The following is a 19238-nucleotide window of genomic DNA, read 5'->3' on the forward strand; positions in this document are numbered from 1 at the left end:
AGAAAGACAAGGAGAAAAACAGAGAGTATTAGCTTGGACCATAGCGGCCAGGCTGGCTCAAAGTAGCCAAGAGGCTGACCATCTTCCCAAGGTGGAAGGAGTGGTTAGCTAAAAGAAGGGAAAGGCTGTCATGCAAAAGTCGTGCGAAAGAGGTCATACACCACATCAGATCCCAGGGGTAGGCCGGGCAATCAACCTGTGTGCTGACACCTTAAGCAAGACCTCTGGAGAACGGCAGCAGCGGGCAAACTGTCCGCCTGCCCTCCTGCACCAGATGGCCCCAGGTAGCAAAAGGTGGGGTCCTGCCGTCCCAGGCCTCTTCCTCTCTGCTGCTTCCTTACTCCCCTCTGACCTGCTTTTATTTCCTAACCTTTTGTTATGGAATTTTTCATATATCCAGGTAAGTTTTGAAAGAATTTATAGTCAATACCAGTATACCCCTCACCCAGATTCTGCCATTAACATTTTGCTGTATTTTCCTTATTACATACTTAGCCCTCTCTCTATCATCCACCTTATTTTTTGGATGAATTCAAATAAAGTTGCAGACATCCATACACTCCCCCTAAATATTTCAGCATGCATATCATTAACTTTCTATCGTGGTGGCCCCGCATCCCCCTGCAGCACAGATGACCTGAGAACTCACACGTTTGAGATCAGCAACTGAAGACAGAAAGAAAAAGCAAGGTGGCACAATCCACTTATAACGAAATCCATGAAAGCACTAGGGTAAGCTGACTTGGCTTAGCAACATACCAACTGTTGCCCTATGTATCTGTTAATTCTTTATCCTTGAACCTTCCTCATTGTAAGGCAGAGAACCGTGGCACTGATGACACGGATAACATGGGGCAGCGGAGGAGGAGACAAAGATGCCAGGAAAATTCTCTACTTTCCTTGTTCCCTCCAATATTGCAAAGAGTGGCTGGGATCATAAAAGCCAAATAGAAAACACAGCTTTCAGCAGGTCTGATTTGAGCTTGAAGAGAGGTGCTGAATGGCCTTGACCACGTGTGTTATTTGCTGTCTGGCACCAGGGCGCTGACTCTGATGAGCAGACAGTGGATGTGCAAAGCCCCACGTGTACCTTATTTTTCCTCCTCTCCCTCCCGCTTCTCCACCTGTGATGCCCAGGATATATCTTGAGAAAAGAGACTAATGGAAAGGAAGAATAGAAGACAACACAGACATACTGGCAGCCTCCACTCTGTTTTACTCCAGGCTTGCCGAGCACTAAGCCAAGGTGCGTGCCCCCTGGATGGGGGTGAGGAGATACAGAAGGAAAGGGAACCGTCACACCATATTTTGCTGAAGGCAAAGTTTAAAAACCACGAGATGAATTCATGCATTCAGCAAATATTTACTGAGTGCCTACCAAGCCAGGCCCTGTTCTGAGCACTCTGTTAAAACCTATGGTGTACCTGGCACCAGATTTCCTCCCCACAGGCCTGAGGTTTGATGGAATCTTTGTAGTGAATTAGATTGACTTTGCTGTGTCTAGAGGTCAATTTCTGGCAGGAGTTTCTGAGGCCTGGAGGCTTGATCTCATAGCTGGACATTATCCAGGGACTTTTTTTTTTTTTTTGCGGTACGCGGACCTCTCACCATTGTGGCCTCTCCCGTTGCGGAGCACAGTCTCCGGACGCGCAGGCTCAGCGGCCATGGCTCATGGGTCCAGCCGCTCCACGGCACGTGGGACCTTCCCGGACCGGGGCACAAACCCGCGTCCCCTGCATCAGCAGGCGGACTCTCAACCACTGCACCACCAGGGAAGCCCCTATCCAGGAACTTTTGAGCAACAAACCTCACAGAGATTTTTTTGGAAATGAAATATTCTGGGGTCCCAGGACTACCCACAGAGGTCACACGAGAGCCTCAGTGCTTCCAAAGTGTCTAACATACTGAAGTGGTAGAGGAGAGGTCACACTGAATTCCTAGCTGTTCATCTTTAACTCTCACCTGATTTGAGAGTCTCTAATGTACGTTCCATAGAGAAATGTCCTCTATATGGTGTCAGATATGTAAGACCAACAGCTATAGGAATCCAACATTAGGTCTTGTTCTGTGGATTCTACAGCCGCATGGAGCCACTTCATGGCAGACTAATTTGCATAGATGAGCTCCCCAGTAAAGCCTCAGAGAGAGGGGCAGAGCACTGGTTACCAGTCTGTCTCCCAGACAGCCTACCGGAAAGCCTGGTGACACAGCAGCCTTCTGCCTAACCACAGAGAGGCTATTGTGGGGCAGGAGCAACGAGATGATGTGATCTGAAGGGCATGGCGGGCAGGATGGCGAAGAGCACAGCAGCTCATACCTGCCACGGACAGTCTCTCCTTTCTCTACTGTGAATTTTGAAACAGGTGTATTGCCTTTGTAAGTGGCTTCCACGCAGTAAAGATAAAACATATGGATTTTATCAGCCTAGGTGAAATAGGAACCCTATGGGTAAGAGAAAAGGCTTAAGTGTGCCTTGTCCTACAATGAAGAAAATAAAGCCAAACATAATAAAAGCTTCCAAATGAAGTCTAGCCCCCTCTATTCTTTCAACTAACCTCTGCTAGGAGAAAAAAAAATTGTTTAACAAGAATTAAAATAAATTCTGTTTAACAAGAACTGCTTATAAAGACTAGGTTTTGACTATTTTCATTCAAGTCCTGGAAACATAAGAGGAATTCATCTATTATCCTCGGCCCACATGGCCAGGCCAGAATTCAAACAATGGAGTATGAAACACTGGAATAACCTGATAAACTCACAAAATCAGGGCCACCCTAACCTCATCCCAAACTGGTTCGACATTTTGCTTGGGGGAACTTGAGGATGATTCTAGATGCACATCATCCGACAGAACTTTCCGCAGTGATGGCAGTATTCTAGATCTGCACTGTCCAATGTGGTAGCCACCAGCCACATGTGGCCACTGTGCACTTGAAATGTAGTTAATATGACTGAGGAACTGCATTTTAAGTTTTATTTCATTTTAGTTAATTTAAATTTAAACAGCCACATGTGTCTAGTGGCTACCAAATTGCACAGTGCAGATTCTAGAAAGTACTAATTCCAGCCATGTCTCTCTAGCATCACTTTTTTCTCTGCCAAAAAAAATGACAACTATCTGCTTCCTTCTGCCTTCTCAGTGATAATACCCAAGATTCCTGCTGGGATCCTGCGGAGACGCAACTCTGTAGTCCCACACATATTAAGTAAAAATTTGCTTGAACTGATTACTTAGACAATGGAGAGATTTCTCACTTCCTCGGTATAGAAAATAAGATTGAAAACCCACTGAAAGCTCTTCTATACAGAGACTTGTCATAAACATGAAAGGAATGACAGGATTAGAAAATCACCACTTGCCCCTCACAGTGTAATAATTGTTCTGAGACAATTTTACCAGTGGGTAAAAGGTTGTTGGGAATCTGACTATTCATATGATGTTAAAGGATCACTCTACAGGTAACTTTTTAGTTACAAAGGGAAAACAGTGCTTTTATGGAGAGACCTGGCGTCTAAAGTGATCAAATTTAACATCACTAATAAAAGGACAGCCTGACAACATGCACCACCTGATATGATGCAACAAGAAAGTATAACATCACTTTTACATTATTTTTGCCCCCCCCAAAATGATTATCTATCTCTACTCAAGAGGAAAACAAATTTAAAAAATCCACTTTGTAGGGCATTATGAAAGACAATTATCCTGAAAATCCTGACTCCTTAAAAAAAAAACAACCCTCAATGTCATAAGAGACAAAAAGGAGGAGGGGAGGATTGTTCTAGATTAAAAGAGACTAAAGGGGCTTCCCTGGTGGCACAGAGGTTAAGAGTCCGCCTGCCAATGCAGGGGACACAGGTTCGAGCCCTGGTCCTGGAAGATCCCACATGCCGCGGAGCAACTAAGCCCACGTGCCACAACCACTGAGCCTGCGCTCTAGAACCTGTGAGCCACAGCTGCTGAGCCTGAGCGCCTAGAGCCCGTGCTCCGCAACAAGAGATGCCACCGCAATGAGCAACGAAGACCCAAGGCAACCAAAAATAAATTAATTAAAAAAAAGAAAAAAGAGACTACAGAGGTGACAACCAGGTCAGTCAGAGCACACAGTGGCAAGGAGCAGGGGGAGGGGCATGGAGCCACCACGGGCCTGAATTTAAAAAAAGATGACAGCCAAAGGAAACTTTGATTGGATCCTGGATCCTGTGTGTGTGTATAAAATTCATGTTGCTTTCTCAGGTGTGATAAATATACTGTGATTATGTAGAAGACTAGATTCCTAGGGGATACATGCTGAAGTATTTAGGGGTAGAAAGTCATGATGTTTATAACGTACTCTGAGGTACTCAGAAATGGTTGAGAGAGAGAGAGAGAGAGAAAGAGAAAACGATGCAAAAATGTATGACAAAATGTTAACAATTGGCACATCCAGGTTAGAACTTGGATATTCATTGCTCCATTCTTTCAGCTTCTTTTACAGATTTAAAATTTTTCACAACTTAAAAACAATATTTAATTATATCTTTGGTGAAAATGTTTCACAAATACGTGAGTACAATTTCCTGTCTCTATAATTTAATCTAATTTACTAATAATGATGATTCGGGATCCTCATATTACTCCAGGGTCTGAAAAATCACAAATTGTGAAGATTCATGGACATAGGGTGCTATAATAGGTAAATTGGTAGATACAGTCTAGTAATTACACGGGTTTTTTAATCCCAGATAAATCTTAGAATATTCTGTTGAGGTTTTCCTCCTAAAAGTGAAGGGCAAGGAGAAAAATGCTAGTTAACTGAAACATATGGTTAACTAAATTCCAACCAAGACAGCCATCCTCAGAGCTGGTTGTGCACATCCCCTGGAAACCTGCAGTTCTGAGCACAGGCCTACCCAGAGTAACTTGGGAGGGCCCCTTGGAGGGTCTCGGAGGTCCCTGCTACTGACATAAGTGCTGAATAGGAGAAAGTAAACCTGCTTCCCAGCTTGCTACTGGGTTTTAAATGCCAAAAGAAAACAGACCAGGGGACTTGCGACACAGACCGTGTTCTGCGATTTCTTTCCCCATTCAAGGCTGTTTACTTCAGGACAATTGAATGATTACTTTTCTGGCAGAGTTGAGGGTCTCTTGGACCAATTCGCAAGGATGATAATGGACCCCTACAAAGGGCCTCACCCTTGGGGCAGGGTGTGTGGTGGTGTGCTGGGCAGCAAGAAATACCAGGTACAGTATTTTAAGTACAGTGCTTCAGAAGACTTAGGGTTCGTTAACTTTCTGAAATTCCTGGTTTCAGGAAACTGTCCACAATATATATTTCCCTCCTGACCTGTTATAACGCTTTTGATCTAGGCTACCATATAAATCTAAAACTTCTGTGGTGTTTCATTACATCATATTTTAGCACTCCCCTGATACATCAGGGTTGAGCTCATCTAAGCACATACAACAGTCTTTTCTTCCAGAATGAACTGAATTATCCTTACTTTCATCAAGAATAAGACAAATGTGGTAATCCCATACCAAATGAGAAAATAAAGCTATCACACTGATGTGCTCATTCTGGAATGAATACAAAAAATGAATCATTTCCCTTTTGATATAGTATGTACATTCTGATTAACCACCATATAAAATGCCATGAAATCTCAGAAATTTTAGAAGCTAGATTTACTCAACAGGTTTTTACTTTTTAATTGGAATGGCTGAGGTCCTAAATTATTTGGGGAATATGAGACACACATGTTCACATAAAACCTTGAACAACAAACAGATCATTATCAGAATTCTCTCATGTCCCAAGTGTAATAACTTGCACTTTGCCTGAGGGACCTTCCTTCTTGAAGGTTGGATATTTCAAAGGAAAGGATTTCCCCTGCTACTTAACTGGTAGTTACAGTCAGGTCTCTGAAAATGAATTTGTGTGTATGTGTGTGTGTGTGTGTGTGTGTGTGTGTGTATGTGTATTTTAAGCAGGAGAAAAAAGTGTGAATCCAGGGAACTTAAATGCTTCAATTAACTGTATGCATGTCATTATAGTTTACATTGGGGCCTGGCAATATCCCAAGATTCATGCCCCATGACAGGTACTGCTGCTTTTACCACTGTCCTCAGAGAGTAAAACACTTTCACAACGAGAGAAGAACAGAGTTCAAGCCTGTTTTGTGTCTGATTTATCTACCAGCACCCAGAATCAGATCAGGAAGAAAGCATGCCAGTTAAAGATATGGAAAGGAAAGAAGAAACACTAAAGTCTTTACTCTGATAGCCCCAAATCACCACCCTTAGGCATAATCAAATGATAAACTTGGATGGACACTGAGAAACAAATTGCATTAGAGGAGTCTTTCATTATCTTCTGATTTAAAGAAAAATCTGTGTTTTGTATTTTCTGATTCACCATGATAAGGTACAAGTACACAAATTCATACTTAAAAAGTAAAACGGCATTGGTGCTTAATTACAATGGTATAAACCATACCCCAGTCATGGCTGAAATACAAAATTCGAGTTCTCTTTATGACTTAAAAGCCTTGTTTACTAGATCACAAGCAGAATTTTGTGGGGAAAGCATTTGTGGCTCTGAAAATGGGCTGCTCTTAACACTAAGCTCAGCTGTACACGGAGAGACTCGCCAACTCCAGCTTTGGTGCCACACACTGTCCAAAATGGGGCGAGGGGGGACAGACTCTCAAGAACACCAACACATTAATCAGCCCAGAGGAGGGTAGAATAATGATTAACCGGACCTCCTGCCCCTTTTCGAAAAGGGGCAGACGGTTGGCGCACACGGGGAAGGAAGAAAGAGACAAACAGCATAAAGAGAAACATCTCAGGTTAGAAAGAGGAGAAAAGCCAGGCCCAGTTAATTTGTTTCTGAGGACGCCCTGTGTCACCTGAGGTACTGCCAGCGGTGTTCATTCTGGTCCTCTTCGGAGGGCTCCTCGACGCCAACTCTGGGCAGCAGAAGAAGGGAACGTGAGTGTGACGGGGACAACAGGGGAACTAGGCGCTCTGGGCACATGACCTGGACCACGTCCATCAAAGAATAAAATCCGCACCCCCTCTTAAACTGTCCCCCTGTTCTCTAAAACCCAGAGAGGCTGCTAAATTTACATCAAAAGCAACAATGTTAGCAGCCATGTCAAATGAGGATTGATTAGGAATGAAGACAAGCCTCTCAAAATATAACGTAATGAAATCAGAGTAATAAATGCAACTCATAGAAAATGACTTCATACAATTTTTCAGGAATTCATCTGTTTTATAAAGCAAGACACATCCATACAAAAACTAGAAAACAGAAAGTTGTTATTAAACATATATTTGAAGTGTTTACACGCAGTTTTACACATATTTGACAGAAAGAACACTGTATCACTGAAAACAGCAAAAACAGAAGATAAAATGGCCTTTTTTTCTAGACAAGTAATCACACTGTCCATGGGTTGTACCCAAAGGTCAGGAACCCAACTTCTGCTATTCTCTTTACCTTATGGCTTCAAGAGTTGACACGGTCTATTTTCACCTCCCTTAATAACTGCTGGCTTATTCAGACTACAATTTGAATTACACCATCATACTAAGAGCAGGGTTTCACAACCTCAGCACTACTGACTGACATTTTGGGCCCTGGCCTCTACCTGCAATATACCACCAGTAGCACCCTGCTCCAGCTGGAGCAACCAAAAATGTCTCCTGACATCGCCAAATGTCCCGAGAGGGCAAAACTGCCCATAGTTGAGAACCTCTACTCTTAAGTCCTGCATTCTCAGTGGGGGGTGAAAATTGGTTCTTATGGGACAAAAAATTGTTTTAGATATTACAGTGGTTTGTAGCCCTCTAAAGCACCACAGTACATAAACAGATACATAGATCTGTGGTATGAAAACTTCAGTGGAAGAGGTAGATAAAAAGAACATTTTTAAAGGCTCTTATTCAGAGGGGCAGTGACGGAAAAAAAAGGTTGAGAAACACTGTGCTAGATAATGCCCAAATACTCATGCTACTAATATGTCCTGAAAAAAGCAAGTGAGAACATGATGCTTCTTAAGGTGGTACTTTTAATTAGGTATATGTTCAGAATGTGACTTAAACCAGACTACAGTATTGAAAAATTGTAACAAATTCCAGAAAAGCAAGCTGGATTCCATTAATGTAAGATTCACTAGTAATAATAATAGTAATAGCAGCAGTATTAAGGTTATGATTAGCAATGATAATGTCATAGCTAAAATACACTAAATGCTTTCCATGTGCCAGATGGTACATTTAATGGCAGAATTCTTTATCATGTTTATTTGGTATCACACTTTATCTTCACACTGTTGTCATCCCCATTTACCCAGACAGGAAACTGAGAGCAAGAGAGGTTAAATAAGTTGCCCAAGGTCACAAAGGTAGAAAATGATGGAACCAAGATTGCAACTGAAGCTGTTAGATCCCAGCGCCCTAGCTCTACCCCTTACAGGATATTGCCTTTGACTACAAGGTGGCGTCTTTAAATTCTTTTAAAATATCCAGTAACAAGTGCTATTACATAAAGATCTCAGGGCTTCTCCCTGCCTTTATTCCTTAATTTATCTTTAAAGAGCTTTATCTTAAACTCTCAATGTGACAGGATTATACCTAGCAGAGTGACCTTACTTGTCCTTGAGTGATTGTATTGCTGTACTCTGGAGTATGAAGGTTATCCTGTTCATTTGGCTGCCTGGGTGTATGCCATTAACCCTCCACAATCACCACCACTTCATTGGTGTGTCACTTGAAGCTGGGCCTTCCAAGAGGACAGCCACCATGCCACCAAAATGTGCTCAGGACATAGATGAGGCTCATCTGCTGAATCTGCTCATCTGCTGAATCTGCGCATCTGATGGTTTTTTCAAGTTGCCAAAATTACAACCTTTGTGAATAACAACAACTTGCTCAAGAGACTAAGAAAAATAGTATGTAGTTTGTATATTACCAGAAGGCAATTTGAAGTTTGTATATTACCAGAAAGCAATTTGAGCATTTTGCCATTATGTTTTAAAATAGCAATCACATGCTCAACATCACTAATTATTAGAGAAATGCAAATCAAAACTACAATGAGGTATTACCTCATGCCAGTCAGAATGGCCATCATTAAAAAGTCTACAAATAATAAATGCTGGAGAGGGTGTGGAGAAAAGGGAACCCTCCTCCACTGTTGGTGGGAATGTAAATTGGTGCAGCCACTATGGAGAACAGTATGGAAGTTCCTTAAAAACTAAAAGTAGAATTACCGTATGATCTAGCAATCCCACTCCTGGGCATATATCAGGAGAAAACTATAATTTGAAAAGATATATGCGGGAGTTCCCTGGTGGCCCCCGTGGTTAGGATTCCGGGCTTTCACTGCTGTGACCCCGGTTCAATCCCTGGTTGGGAAACTGAGATTCCACAAGCCGTGTGGTGTGGCCAAAAAACAAAACAAACAAAAAAAATACACATGCACCCCAATGTTCATTGCAGCACTATTTACAATAGCCAAGACATGGAAGCAACCTAAATGTCCATCAACAGAGGAATGGATAAAGAAGATGTGATATACGAACACACCACACACACACACACATACACACACACACACACACACACACACACACACACACACACACACACACGAGATGCAATATTACTCAGCCATGAAAAAGAATGAAATAATGATATTTGCAGCAACATGGATGGTGAATCACTTTGCTGTACTCCTGAAACTAACACAACATTGTAATAAATTAACTATATTTCAGTTTTTTTAATGGTTAAAGAAATAATAAAAAAACAAAATAGCAATCACAAAATTTCAATTTAAAAAGATAAGTTGGATTTCTGGAAAGCAGTGACCTGGCTTTGGATTTGTGGTTATATTCATTTTATATTATACACAGACTAGAAATTAGCCATGGTTAAAAGTCATAGCTGGGCTTCCCTGGTGGCGCAGTGGTTGGGAGTCCGTCTGCCGATGCAGGGGACACGGGTTCGTGCCCCGGTCCGGGAAGATCCCACATGCCGCTGAGCGGCTGGGCCCGTGAGCCATGGCCACTGAGCCCGCGCGTCCGGAGCCTGTGCTCCGCGACGGGAGAGGCCACAACAGTGAGAGGCCTGCGTACCGCAAAAAAGAAAAAAAAAAAAAAAGTCATAGCTAACTCCTAATTATTTATGGAGGAACTCCAAGTCCTACCCTGGGCTTCTGACTTCTGGGCAGCCACTTAGCAGCTGATCAGGACCTCTGTCAGCAGCCTGGAGAAGTAAGAAACAACTAGGTACTGATCTTACTGAGGTCACAGATGTCAAAACACCACACTGAACTTCAGGGGGTTTCCGAATCATTTTAGAATAAGAACCTGGTCCACATAAATGATCCGTGGCCATTAAGTAACACCATAAGCCCAAGCCACAAAAACCAATCAGTCTCATTACCTTATTTCTGAGGGAATTTCTTTTAATGTAATCTCCGTAAATGTCAGTTTCTACCTCTAACATATCACTATTTATACACATCTGAAAAAAACGCAATGAACTGACACCATATGTATTTTTCACCAATGGCACACTTTGCTTCATTACACTATCTGGGTAGAGTTGGACAGAAAGAAGGAACTAATATAGAAGCAGATTGAAATTGAAAACAGAGAAACAATACAGAAAATCAATGAAATAAAAAGCTAGTTCTTTGAAAAGATCGTTAAAATTGACAAACCTCTAGTAAGAGTGAAAGAAAAAAAAGAGAGAAGATGCAAATTACCAATACTGTGTCATGAATGAAACATGGGATATCACTACAGATCTCACAGACATAAAAACAATAATAAGGTTATGCTATGAACAACATAAACATGACAATTAGATGAAAATGACCAATTTCACAAACTGCCACAACTCACCAATATGAGATATAGCTGTTAAAGAAACTGGCTTCATAATTTATACAATAAAACTCCTGGAAAAGAAGACTCCAGGACCAGTCGGTTTCACTGGAGGATTCCATAAAACCTTCAGGAAGAATTAACACCAATTCTAAACAACCTCTTCCAGAAAACAGAAGAGTAGGAAACATGTCCCAACTCATTTTGAGAGGCCAGATTACCCTGATACCAAATCAAAGGCAGTATGAAAAAAGAACACTACAGACCAGTATCCCAAATTCTTAACAACATATTAGTTAATAGAATTCAGCAGTATGTAAAACATTTATTTATACACCACAACCAAGTGGGGTTTAACAAGCAAGGGTGGTTCCATATTTGAAAATTACTCAATGTAACCTATCATATCAACAGGCTAAACAAGAAAAATCATATGATCATATCAATTGATACAGAAAAGCATTTGATAAAATTCAACATCTGTTCATGATAAAACTCTCAGAAAACTAGCAATAGATGGGAACTTCCTCAACTTGATGATGAACATCTACAAAAACCCTACAGCTAACATCACACTTACTGGCGAAAGACTGAATGCTTTCCCCTTTAAGATCGGGAACAAAGCAAGGATGTCTGCTCACATCACTCTTATTTAACATAGTACTGATGGTCCTAGCCAGAGCAATAAGTTAAGAGAAGGAAATAGCACACTGGTTGGAAAGGAAAAAATGAAACTGTCTCTATTTGCAAATGATCTGATGGTCTACACAGAAAGTCCCAAAGAATTTATAAAAACAAAAACAAACTCTCCTAGAACTAATAAGTGAAACTGGCAAGGTGTCAGGATACAAGGTCAACCTACAAAAACCAGCAGTATTTCTATATCCTGGCAATGAACACACAGAAAGTGAAACTGAAGACAGAATAACATTTAAGATAGCTCAAAACCAAGAAGAAATACTCAAGACGTAACTCTAACACACACAGGCATTCTATACTGAAAACTATAAAATACTGCTAAAAGGAATCAAAGAAGACATAAATAAGTGGAGAAACGTGCCATTTTCATGGATTGGAAGACTGAATGAGGTAAAGATGTCAATTCTCCCCAAATTGATATACAGGTTTAACACAATTCCTATGAAAATCCCAGCACAAGTTTTTTTTTAAGATGTAGTCAAGCTTATTTTAAAATGTATATAGAAAGGAATTAGAAGAGCTATGACAATTTTGAAAAAGAATAAAGTGGGAGGACCCACTCTGCCTGATGCTCAAGCTTATTATATAACCATAGTTATCAAAAGTGTGGTACTGGTGGAGGTACAGACACATAAATCAACAGAACAGAAGAGAAACAGACCCGAATGCATACAGCGAACCGATTTCTGGCAAAGGAGAAAAAGTAATTCAAAGGACAGTCTCTCTTACAAATTGTGCTGGAACAACTGGATAGCCATAGTCAAAAAAAATAAAATAAAACCTCAACCTAAACCTCATGTCTAATATAAAAATTAACTTAAGATGGATCACAGATTTAAATGTAAAGCATAAAACTAAAAAACTTTCAGAAGATAACACAGAAGAAAATCTTTGGGACCTAGGGCTTGATGAAGAGTCCTTAGACATAATACCAAAACCATGATGTTAAAAATAAATAAGTTGCATTTCATTAAAATTAAAAGTTCTGCTCTACGACAGACTGTTAAAAGGGTTAAAAGACAAGCTACAGACTAGGAGAAAATATTTGCAAACCACATATCTGATAACAGACTAGTATCTAGAACAAATAAAGAATTGACAAAACTCAATTAAAAAAACAAATAATCCAATTAGAAAATGGACAAAAACCTTGAACAGATATTTCACCATTGCTTATTTGAATGGCAAATAAGCACATGAAGAGATATTCAACATCATCAGCCATGAGAAATGCAAATTAAGACCACAATGAGGTAGCCCCACATACCTATTAGAACAACTAAAATAAAAAAGTGTCAACACCAAATGCTGACAAGGATATGGGAGAAACTGGATCCCTCATGCGCAGTCATTTCCTGACCTCTCACCATGTGCTAGCTGTTATGATCTAAGTGCTATATATATCCCATTAATATTTTCACAATCCAATTATTATATGTATACATATACAGCTTGCACACATCAGGGAAAGTAGCCCCCACTCCCGGCTCTGGGTAGGACTACTTCAATGGCCCATTTTTTGAAAAGGGTTATGAGAAGTGCAAAATGTCACAAGTCAACTGTCTACTCTCAGTGGAAAGTTATTTGGTCCTGTATGTGTTAGGGGGGGCGGTCAGAAAAGAACTTATGAAATAGCCTGAAAAACAAACACGATTTAACCAGGCTCTAAGCATCCAGGGCACCTACTGGGTAACCAGATAAATAGGAGCAGGAAGTAATTCAGAGAGGTCACCAAATGCAAAGGTTCTCAACTCTGTGCAGGGTAAACCTCCTTTCTTGCTCTTATTCTGCTACACAGAACAAAGATGATACCATCTTATGTCTCAAGTTTAAAGCCAAAAATCTGTACATTTTCCAGATTTCTACTTCCACAGATGAATTATCTTCCTTAATATGACTCGAGATTCACGCCAGGAAACTGAAATTTTAATCATCCTGAATTTTACAACATGAAAACGGTCCCTAACACAGCAAGCCTTTCGGGCAGTATAGCACAGTAGCTAAGAGTGTGCCTGGGTTCAAATCCCAGCTTGCCCACTTAAAGCTTTGTGACCTTGGGCAAGTTATTGCTCTGTCCCTCAGTTTCCTCAGCTCTAAAATGAAAATAATAGTAGTAGCTCCCTTATAGGAATGCTATGAAGATTATCTTAATGTACGTGTTGGCATCTCAACCAACAACTGCGCACAAACGTTAGCTACTGTAAGACTCTTACTGATAAGCCCACCCAGGTTCTGCAGACCCACTCAGATCTGAGGCTGAGACCCACTAACCCAGAAATGGTGCAGCCGGCAGTGGCCACGCCCAGGAATCCCTGCCTCCCATCAATATAAAAGTTCCAGAAGAGGGAGACTATTCTCTCAAATCCCAGTTTTCTCCCTGACCCCAAGGATGACTGCAAGATCCTTGTCGGTTTCTCCCTCCTTCATGCTAGGTGTACTCCGCAGTTGTCAGCCCTGAGCAAACTAACAGCCAGCAGAGAAAGAACAAAAAACATTGCCATCTTGTGGCTTTTCAGAGAATTCTTCACACCTATGCGCCACCCAAGTCTTCTCATTCCCAGCATGTTCACCCTTTGCAGATCTGAAACTGAGGCAAGTGGCAAGAGCACTTTCGATGACGCAGAGGACACACTTAGAGCTGCAGGGACCTGGAGAAAAGGTGACAGCACGCTTTTATTTAACGTGAAGGAATACAGAGGCTGAAAAGACATGAGGAGCTTGTCTTAAACCAGGGTCAGAGTTAGGCTGTGGGTCTCCTGACCCCTGTTCCAATGTCCTCTTTACTGTAAGGTGCTGGAGCTCACAAGCACAGTTTGCAATTCAAATGCTCTTAAAAAAAATCAAACTTGGGTCAATGACCTTCCATGCTGACACAGCTACAAAACCACAGGCCGGGGATGTCCATGAGGCTGCAAGAAGCGAGGGTTATGCAGGAAATGTCACCTCTTCTGTGCACTAAAGCAAGAAGAGACGGCGGCATACAGTTTCCTCCTAAAACAAAACTCTAATGGCCTCCCTTTATTTCCAGCTGATGAGCTTATTTTTCAAGACCTTAGGTTTGATTTCAAAGGAATGTGAAATGCCAGACATTGCCAGCAGCTATGTCTATTCTCTCTCCTGCAGCTTTAAGACTTTTTGAATTCTTGCCCTAATGTCGCGGCACTAGCAAGGTCCAGGTGTTTCTAATTCCTTGTGTTTTTGTACCCACAAACAGTTTAATGATTTTTTTTCCTCGTGGAAAATTCAATACTCTGAATTTTTATTTATTGTTTTTAAATTTTTAATCTTTCCCCAAACAAAACAAGAAACTATAAAAGCCTTCCATGCACTAAGCTGTATGATAGCACCCCCTGCACGGGAATAGTGACATAGTTAGACAGAAAACTGGCCTTGGTTTCAAACCAACCTTATATTAAGCCATGACAACATGGGCGTCGTGCCTCCACCAATGATCCAGACGGTGAAGAAGACAATGAGGAGGGTGGTTGTGAACATCGTCTGGCGTGCGTAGGATGCCGTGTCTCGAATAGCCAGTGCAAATGCCATCGCTCCCCTGAGGCCTGCAGGGACCAAAGAGGAAGCTGTCCTGTCATAAGGATAAATAACAATGTGTCCTCAAATCCACTGCTGCCACCTGGGGCTAATAAATTGTATCTGCTTATGCTTCAGGAGTCGAGTTGTTTTATACAGAAAATAACTTTAAAGGAATAGGATTTCCTCCTATTTGAAGTTTTCTTTTGCAAAATGCCCAAATGCAATGAGAAAAACACTGCACCGCTTTGTATAGCACATTTTAGAATAATACTCTTTTATTACTGAAATAATTCTCCTGCTAATAACATGAACCAAAAAGAAATATAAACAAGAAATAATCATATAAGCTCTCTAAGTCTGTGATCCAAGTACTACCCCAGCACTATACAGTCATTATAAACTTAAGAAGCAGGCTAGGTATGAGTATGTGAAATGCACAAAACAGCTCAGCATTTCCTGAGCAAAGCGAAGCAGAGAAGTAACAGTATCACCTGATCTATATCAGGAGTTGGTGAGTTTTCTGTAAAGTGTCAGATAATATTTTAGGCTTTGTGGGCCAAGAGGAAAAACCAAGGATGTTATGTAGGTACTTACATAAAAGAGAGAAAACAAATTTCCACAAAATTTTATTGACAAAAACCAAGAGCATAATACTATAAGTATAATATATAAGTGCCATGTTATAAAACTATAATAAGTAATTATAATAAGTAATAATAATTATTATAATAATGAGTTCAATTTATTGTAATCCAGGTCTACTAGTGAAAAGAATGGAATTCTTCTGGGGGTGGGAGATTTCAGTTAATTGGGTTTCAAAGTTAGTGTCCCCTATCATCAAATAGGTTGCAAATATTCATCTGTAAAAGCCATTCTTAGCCCGTGGGGTAGATGAAAACAGGCAGCAACCAAATTTGCTGACCCCTGGTCTACAGCCACATTTTTATGTTCTAGAGCTTCTCTTTCCAAGCTCTTTTGTTCCTTCCCCATACCATGCTCCTAATTTGTTCTATAGTAAAGACTTAATCCATGGTCTTTAATAGCTATCTAGTATAAATTCCTATTCACCATGCGTAAGACTGTGTGTATATTATGAGAATGAAAAATTAACACTCATTATATTTCTTCACATATTTTCCCACCTTTTCCAATAATTTCACAATTTCATTAACCTGAGAACTTCACAACAATTCACTAAAGAAGAGTGATTCAGCAAAATATACATTAAAAAATAGAGCAAAGTTGATGTTCTCTATTAATCTGTCCTAGTCAAATATTGACACACATCTAGACCATCCTACAGCCAGCTACGACACCACTTAATATTTAAACCTTTAAATGGACGTTGTCTCAAAGAAGAAAACTTGAGGGCCAGAGAGAGACAACGCATGCTCCATTTTTCTTTATTAGGTAAACACTGTAAGCAATATGAAGGTGAAACCTCAGGTATTTCTTTCATAGCCTTGAAGAATGAGTTCCTTTTGAAAGCCAGATTTCTCCCAGCAGAAAATAATTTTGATGGGAGATATCTTTAACAGCACTGTGTACTTCTCAGTCTTTCAGCACAGAAGATAATGAACACACTTAAAAGTTTGTCTAGGTGATAGAGCTATCTCCAATTAATCTTTCTCTTTCCACTGGCATTTTTCTAATATGTATGGACGATCTGGTCTGTCATTGCCCTCCTCAGAAACCTCTAACGTTTCCCAGCTGCTCTTGGATAAAAGCCCAACTCTTTGGCATAGCACTGGAGCTTCTCCGTGGTCTAGACTCCAGCAATGATTCTTGAAGTGTGGTCCTCAAACCAGCTGCAGCAGCAGCAGCAGCTGAGAAGATGTTAGAGATGCAAATTCTCGGGGCTCACCCCATACCCTCAGAATCACACTCTGGTGGTGGGGCCCAGCAATCTGCTATTAACCGGCCCAACAGGTGATTCAGATGCAACCTGAAGGCTTGCACCAGTTTACATGCAATTTCCCTTTCCAACCTCACTCTCGTTCTGCATTATCCCATGTGTCTCACATTTAAACCAGACTGCTACCCTTCCCTGAAAAAGCCACACACAGCAATGCTTTCCTGCCCTTCCAACCTGCCACCTCCTGAAATGCCACTGCATCCAAGTCCAGTTCGAAGGCTACCCCTTGGCGAAGATGGCCCTGGGCCCTGCTTTTCTTTTGTGCAATTCACTAGCCTCTCTTGTGCAATTCACCAGCCTCTCTTGGGAGAAACTTAGCTCTTTGTACACCTGTCTCCCCCCAGTGGACTGTGAGCTCCTGGAAGGAGGTGGGTTTCTGTATCCTCCACAACCTTGAAGTGTGACTTATATAACAAGGATGCTCAACAAATGTGTGTCAGAGTGAAAGGAAATCATTAAGGCGGGCTGTGTACTTAAGTGCAGATGCAAGCAAGGACTAGACAAAGCAACTGCTTTGCTGAGCAGTGCCTGCTGGTGTGATTTCAGTATGACTCTCTGAGGCCTCCAAGAACTACTGTGTGCCAGTAAAGGGCTGCTACTCACGTTGCCTCTTGTACAGCCTCTCCCCCTTCCCGGACAGAGGCACCTTTAAGGGTCACGGTGGCCTTTTGCCTATCTCCTCCCTCTGCTCTACAGAGATGCTCTTACTTGGGTCTCGTCTATAAAGTCGGATGCTTTCCACTCTCACTGCACCATCTACCTCATGCCAATTGCTCTCTCCTTTCTTTATCTCCACATATTTCTTTATTGTCCTTTGTCCCCTCAGTGGCTTCTCCACTCTTCTCAGCTTTGTAGTGAAGAGGAAGCATTTGGGAGACAGTGTAAGTCAAGCAGAACTATCACAGCTGTTATCTTCCAGTTTGGGGCTCATCTTGCTAATGTGAGTATATTTTATTTCTTTTACTCCATAGAAAGTTAATAAAACTCATTTTATTTACATTTTTTTTTTACCTGAAAACATCATCATGTGTTGAAAATTCCAGCCAATCTTGTGCCTTCTGCCCAAGTTGAGGAAGAAGGAGAGCGGGTAGATGTGTGCAGCTCTTCCCAGGAAGATGGCAACCTGGCCGCCAGGTGGAGGTTAAGGGCCCAACAGGTTTCCAGGATAGCACTTTCACACAACCTGTGACTGAGCAGAGAGTTTTAGGAATGCCATGACACCTTGCTGTGATCAGGAGAGTTGCACAGAGAAGGCAGGCTGTCTCATTTCCCACCAAACAAGTCTCAGCAGCAAGTGGGATTCCACTGGCCAATTTTCCCAACCTCCTGGCTCACAGAGACAATTTTTGGCCTGTTAAACACACTGTTGTAACTTCTTGATTTGATTAAACTGATATGGACCAAGTCTCCGACCTACCTAAAAATGAGTCCAGAAATAAGCTAAGGTGCCGTGGCTGGGGTGGGGAGTTAAGAGAAGCAAACAGCGTGCTGGACTCTATTGGAAGAAAAAAAATCACAAGAAGAAAAAATTACTAACCCCTGAGTCAAACTATAAAGAGAAAGCTTGGTGGGTGAGCTTGTAAGCTTTGGTTGGAAGTAAACATCAGGGGTTTGTATGACCAGGAAGATACTACAAATAAGAGGTGGGGAAACTTACAGTATTCCTACCATGAAGACATATTCATATTCCTCACAAGGATCACCCTGGGGAGATTTATCTGCCTAAGTGGCTAACATATCTTTGGGGAGGTAAGAGATGGAAACGGAGGAGTGTGGAAGAGGAACTCTTACTGTGCAAACCAAAGAATTCAGGGAAACCGGTCATTCGTCACTTGCTGAGTTTAGAACAGAGCCCAGCAGAGAGATGCACACTGCCCTGGTCATAGGAGGAAACCACTGTGGGAGCCAGAGGAACAGGGAGCTTCCGTTTCGACCAGCCGGAGCTGCAGCTGTTTCAGACAGAAGCGAGGGCGGGACTGTCTTCTGCCTTCTCTAGGATAAAATACTAACTACTTTTCTTCTTTTCTCGCTCTCTTTTTTTCCCCTTTTTGCTATTGTTTTGTTTTCTTTTTCACAGAAGGAAAGAGGTCGTGCTTATAACATTCTATCCCAGGAGCCACGCATAAGTCCGCAAGTGGAAGCGGCCTTCAGGATTCACAGAGGCCCCGGCTCCCCCTTGAACAAGGCCCCCTCGCTGTAAACA

General features: G+C 41.5%; 1 protein-coding gene across 4 annotated transcripts in view; it reads right to left on the reverse strand.

Annotated features, from left to right (window-relative positions):
- SLC9A7 (solute carrier family 9 member A7) overlaps positions 1–19238 on the reverse strand; it is a 153062-nt gene that overhangs the window by 33493 nt on the left and 100331 nt on the right. For 3 of the 4 annotated variants that reach the window (XM_004282005.3, XM_033409712.2, XM_049704820.1), the window contains 3 exons: positions 18047–18158; positions 14993–15146; positions 6895–6954 (listed from right to left, as the gene is read on the reverse strand). In XM_004282005.3, coding sequence (XP_004282053.1) covers positions 6895–6954; positions 14993–15146; positions 18047–18158 — 326 coding nt within the window. The remainder of the gene's footprint in view (positions 1–6894; positions 6955–14992; positions 15147–18046; positions 18159–19238) is intronic. The other variant, XM_033409713.2, reaches the window with a different exon arrangement.

The sequence above is a fragment of the Orcinus orca genome, chromosome X (assembly GCF_937001465.1).
Source record: "Orcinus orca chromosome X, mOrcOrc1.1, whole genome shotgun sequence".
Lineage (NCBI taxonomy): Eukaryota > Metazoa > Chordata > Mammalia > Artiodactyla > Delphinidae > Orcinus > Orcinus orca.